The 6,208-nt window shown below is 41.3% G+C and overlaps 1 protein-coding gene across 1 annotated transcript; it reads left to right on the top strand.

Annotated features, from left to right (window-relative positions):
- Positions 1–3,131: 3,131 nt before the first annotated feature.
- Positions 3,132–4,526, top strand: zgc:92591 (uncharacterized protein LOC436997 homolog). The gene is made up of 3 exons (XM_055867745.1): positions 3,132–3,226; positions 3,319–3,440; positions 4,188–4,526. Exons 2-3 carry the CDS (start codon positions 3,327–3,329, stop codon positions 4,422–4,424), a joined length of 351 nt encoding a protein of 116 aa, XP_055723720.1. The 5' UTR covers positions 3,132–3,226; positions 3,319–3,326; the 3' UTR covers positions 4,425–4,526.
- Positions 4,527–6,208: the final 1,682 nt, after the last annotated feature.

Genomic DNA, 6,208 nt, shown 5'->3' on the forward strand with positions numbered 1-6,208 from the left:
AATGACTGAGGTCATTGACATTGAATGATGATATTGTTTGAGATAAGGACTTAATGTTCCATTTTTATTCCACATGTGAATAACATGGGTCTTTGAACCTGGATTTTCTGCACCACACAATACTGTGTTAGCTCACTGAGCTAAAGCCTGAGCATTAGCTTGGGGAACTTACACAATTCTTGAGGTCTTAGGCAACGTGGCTACTCATCAAGCGAGTGTGATTTTTTTTTAATCATTTTTTATTTTTTTATTTATCTTTATTTAACTAGGCAAGTCAGTTAAGAACAAATTCTTATTTTCAATGACGGCCTAGGAACAGTGGGTTAACTGCCTGTTCAGGGGCAGAACGACAGATTTGTACCTTGTCAGCTCGGGGATTTGAACTTGCAACCTTCCTGTTACTAGTCCAACGCTCTAACCACTAGGCTACCCTGCCGCCCCATTCACTGAACACCCTCAGAAACACACAGCTGACGAAATATAATGGATGCTGTTGTGTGCTTCTGGAAAAAATAACCCCAAGTAATTAGCAAGAGCTAAGGTCTGAGACCTGTGCTCCCTGGCAATCTACTGTAGAGAGGCTTAAGCATCACGACGGTCTGGAAGAAACAGCTAATAAGAGATTGCTAATTGTAGCAGCCAGGAGAGGACACTACATTGATCAAAATACATTTAATTAAATCTCCCCAAAGTGTGTTTAAGAAATCAAATAAGCTTGTTCGAGGTTTGGAATAATAAGCTCATTGCTCATTTAGCGCTACCTTTGTACTTGATGAAGCTGTTAGTGGGTTTTGACTAGGTAGCATACAGCTACAACCGGAAGTTACTTTTCCCAGGAGGTTAGGAGAATTAACATAGCAGGTTAGGAGAATTAGGTTAAAGTTAGGAATAGGGTAAGCTCTCCTGACATGATACAAAAAGCAACTTCCAGTCGTAGCTGTACTCCATCTAGTCACAACCCTGTTAGCGCTGGCACGGGGGATACCTAGTCAGTTGTACAACTGAGTGCATCTTCCACATTTAACCCAACCCCTCTGAATCAGAGAGGTGCGGAGGGCTGCCTTAATCAACATCCACGGCGCCCGGGGAACAGTGGGTTAACTGCCTTGCTCAGGCGCAGAACGACAGATTTTTACCTTGTCAGCTCGGGGATTCGATCCAGCAAACTTTAAGTTACTGGCCAAACGCTCCTACACACCAGGCCAGAAAGCCTAACCTTCAAAGTAAAAAAATGTCAACTGCAAATGGTGAAACTGTCCAATTCCTGCAATGACAGACACATGGACTTTCATCAACAGACAAGCTCTGGAGTCCTGTGATATGAGCTGGGAGATATGACAAGGCCACATATGGACATCAAGCATATGTTATTCGTCACAAAGACCTTATCAGAGACTCACAAAATACAAGACAGGTGGTTTGCCATCTGAAGTGTCAAATGGATTTAATTCTGACTAACTGCAAAGAACCTCTTTAGATAGTGGTGAATTAAACACGGAATGGTACATGAAGGTTATGATCAATCCTTCTATGGTTGTAAGATAATTTCCTTGACTGTATTGAAACCGTTTTGAACAGACACAGATGTTACTGCAATCAGTTTGCTGATGTCAACGTTGTGAACAGAGTGCCCCATGGTGGCTGTGGGGTTATGGTATGGACAAGCATAAGCTACGGACAATGAACACAATTGCATTTTATCGATGGCAATTTGAATGCACAGAGATACTGTGACGTGTCATTCATCCGCCGCCATCACCTCATGTTTCAGCATGATAATGCATGTGTCACGATCGTTGATGGAATGAGGAGACCAAGGTGCAGCATGGTAGGTGTACATCTTTCTTTTATTAAGTGACACCGAAAAAAGAAAAAAATAGAAAAAACCAACGCTACATGCAGTGCAGAAAGCAACTACACACAAACAAGATCTCACAAACCAAAGGTGGGAAAATGGCTGCCTAAGTATGACCCCCAATCAGAGACAACGATAGACAGCTGCCTCTGATTGGGAACCATACCCGGCCAACAAAGAAATAGAAAAACTAGAATGCCCACCCAAATCACACCTTGACCTAACCAAATAGAGAAATAAAAAGGCTCTCTAAGGTCAGGGCGTGACAGCATGGCCCCATGTCAAAAGGATCTGAACACAATTCCTGGTAGCTGAAAATTTCCCAGTTATTCAATGTCACCCATTGAGCATGTTTGGGATGCTCTGGATTTACGTGTATGGCAGCGTTCCAGTTCCCGCCAATATCCAGCAACTTCGCACAACCTTTGAAGAGGAGTGGGACAACATTCCACAGGCCACAATCAACAGCTTGATCAACTCTACGCGAAGGAGATGTGTCGCCCTGCATGAGGCAAATGGTGGTCAAAGCAGATACTGACTGGATTTTTGATCCGTGAACCTACCTTTTTTGTACCTGTGACAATCAGATGCATATTTGTATTCCCAATCATGTGAAATCCATAGATTAGGGCCTAATTAATGTATTTCAATTGACTGAGTAAAATCTTAGAAATTGTTGCAATTTGATTTTTGTTCAGTATAATTGTGACATACATCTTTTGCATGTTGAGAGTAAGTAAGTGTGCCGCCCGATCATGGCTGGTTGTGATACAGCCTGGGATTGAAATAGTGTCTATACTGACGCCTCTAGCACTGAGATGCAGTGCCTTAGACCGCTGAGCCACTCAGGAGCCTAATGTGGGCTACCTTTTGTGATTACATCCTGCCTTTGGTGTCTCCTGAAAATACAGAATAAGGGAGTCTTTAAAAGGATATTCAGAAAACAAAAATATTCAGCTAATTTGCAAGGCTGAAAGTAAAATTTTCATAACCAGTTATACACACAGTCAAGGACCATTAGGCACTGTGTAAATTGCTGAGGAAAGTGTGACCACTGTCGTCATTCTACAAGAAAATTAATTTACTTGTACCTCAAAATCTGAATCACGAGCTGATGATGACTGTTGTTGATGCAATGCTTATTGACAAGTACAATGCTGGTGCACGCATGACCTCCAGTGGACTGTGCATGAATGACAGGCTGATTTTTCAATAGGCTGCACCTGCATAGACACCACGTGAGCTGTCCATTAATTAATGGCCACTTAAAAACAGGTTGTGACAGCTTGATGAGGCAGAAATTACAGATGAATAGACCACAACAGTGTTGACAGCATTATACATATAATCCCGGTTGCGCTGTATCTAAAGGTAGGTCTTATACATAAACAAACGTGGACCTTATTAGAACAATTTACTGTTTAAATCGTGACTTGTCACTTAAATTACTGTTGTATGCACAGTTTCTGAAATGAGTAACGATGTAACCAAGAAGAAGGGAAAGGCAGTCGGAGAGAAAAAGACTAAAAGAAAAGCCAAGAGGAGAGAGACTTATGCAGTGTATATCTATAAAGTTTTGAAGCAGGTAAGTGTCGGAAAATGTGCTTTCATGTATTTTTTGTTGCTTAGTCTCGTTTTAAAGACCTTAGTTTCGCCTATGAGCAATTAGGCTGGTGACGAGGTGACTTATTTTTTGTATATCTATCCTATCAATATGATATTTTAACCCCGCAGTTTGAGGCACCGCTGCCTCATTCTAAGTAACATCAGTCCAATCCGTTAGTTTAAAATAGACATGTTTTTGCATGGGCTGCGTCTCAATCCACAACTTTGTCACCCTTCTACAACTGTGGTGGAAAGTGGCAGAGCTACAGCGCTGTTTCTCAGACCAGGAGACATCCCGAAAATCTGTCTTCTCACACATGTTGAGCTGCTGGATGTTTGGGCCACAAACTAATATGAACACCGTATAGAAAGTGGAGACTCGTGAACATGATGGTGTTTTGCTATAAAGTCAACCCATACAAATAATGGATGTTTGTGCCAACATAAGGTGTTAAATGTGTATCTTGAGTCCTCATAGATTATATGATACTTCAACCTTATTTATTTGATATATTTTTTGTGCTGTTATTGAGTTTCTGTAGTCTATTAGTAAAGGCCACTTTTTGGGGGGGGTACCAAAGTGGTCTTAGATTTTGACCTTTAAACATTTCAGTATGTCAGCTTAGACCCCCCCCCCCCCCCAACAGTGTAAACTTTAAAGAATTAAAGGCACTAACTACTTGCTCTAGTTCTTTTCAACTTGATGACATGTGTTCTTTGTCTCTAGGTCCATCCTGACACTGGCATCTCCAGCAGAGCAATGAGCATAATGAATTCCTTCGTCAACGACGTGTTTGAGCGCATTGCAACTGAGGCATCTCGTCTGACCCAGTACAACAAACGCTCAACCATCACCAGCCGAGAGGTACAGACCGCAGTCCGACTCTTGCTACCTGGAGAGCTGGCCAAGCACGCTGTGTCGGAGGGCACCAAAGCTGTCACCAAATACACTAGTTCAAAGTAGAAAATGAGTGCATCAAATGCAGCAGGAATGCAATTAAGACTATGGATGTGCCACTAAGTTTAAGTTGACTCATTATTTTTGAAAATAAATGCACTAAATTGATTGTTTTTTGAGGGGTCCCCATGATTAAATGATTCTGTCATTTTCATTTTTTGCCACTAGATGGGATCATTACTTTAGTTATATTTTGCTGTCAACATGCATACCCTCAACACAACATTGGCAACCTCTACCCAGACCCTGTGCAGGTAGCTCAATTTATGTAACTGCACATATTGACTACATGGGCTATATGGTTATCTAATGTAAATAAGCTATAAGTACAGGTGGCTGTTTTGCTCAAGCTATATTAAGTACAAATGGAGTCTTGCAAGTTAATGCTATAAAGTTACAAAAGCCATATGATATAGTATCTGATGTTTTGGTAAAAAATAATCTAGAGCAAGGTTCCCTCTCTTCCCCATTTTGATGTTTTTCCCTACCGCTATACCAGTCCTTTTTGCCCTGATAGAGGGCCATTTAATAAAATGCTCTATAGCAGGGGTATTCAACTCATACCCTGAGGTCTGGAACCTGCTGGTTCATGTTCAACCTGAATTACACACACCTGGTGTCCTAGGTCTAAATCAGTGCTTGATTAGAGTGGACCGGTGGGGGGGGGAATCAATAGATTAGGCATGTCATAAACCATCTTAATGGTTTACACAGGCATCCCAATTCTGATCTAAAACCCAATTATTGGCAAAAGATCTGATTGGTGAAAAGACAAATTAGTGAATAAAAAGATCCGAATTGGTTTACCTGTCTAAATGCAGCCCAAGTAGGCCTTTTCTGAGCTGCTGACATTGAAAGTGGAAGACTATCCAAAGGGAATGCAAGGGATACAGCCTCATGCTTATGTTTACAAATTAAACATTACACATCTAGACTATAATCATAAGATGTGAATTTTCTTGAATAGTCTTTGATTACTGCATAATAACACTAATGAAGTCTAATTAGGAGAAAATGGAAGTCTTTACAATTAGGATAATGTTAACATCCTGACATATTTATATAAATAACCCCTAGAAGTGTAACTATTACCCTTATCAACAGCCCAGAAAGTCAAGCAGCATTCATTGTTAATGGGCTTGTATACCAGACAGTTCCTTCTCCCCTCTGTCACACTCATGGCATCCATTTCAGATGTTTCTTCCTGATATATTGCTAATGACATCTATGGACCTATTACCACGGGTGTGATCTGATGCTATCATTAATAGCTAGCATGGCCAGTAGTGTTTTTGTAAATTATTATCATTATGGCCATTTGTACGACTGCCTGAGTATAACACCCCCTCCCAACCCCTTAAGATCCTTACTCCAGCCCCGGACTTTGCCTCACTCTCCTAGCTCTTTGTACCCATTGCTGTCTCCTTTAGGGAGTGTTATAAACACATTATGGATGGATACATTAGTGACTGATGCAGAAGCACCAGGCTCGCCTGCCTTGTTTTGGTGCGAGAGAGAGCTGCATCATTAGAAAATGTTCCACTTGGCGGGGAAGCGCGTATTAACTGCACTTGCAATGAAATGAGGTTGTGATATATGGTTAAAGTTATAGAGGGACTATTAGGTTGAAATATGAACCTCTCAATTGTCATAATGAAGCAGGGGCTATTTGCGTGCATGGCGATCAGGTCGTTATAGGAGGAGACAATTGGAATCCGTAACGACACGCTATACATTACAGGGCCTAGGCTAGGTAGTGGGTTTAGAAGGGGGTGAAAGTAATCATGCCA

The sequence above is a fragment of the Salvelinus fontinalis genome, chromosome 17 (genome assembly GCF_029448725.1).
Source record: "Salvelinus fontinalis isolate EN_2023a chromosome 17, ASM2944872v1, whole genome shotgun sequence".
NCBI classification, from domain to species: Eukaryota; Metazoa; Chordata; class Actinopteri; order Salmoniformes; family Salmonidae; genus Salvelinus; species Salvelinus fontinalis.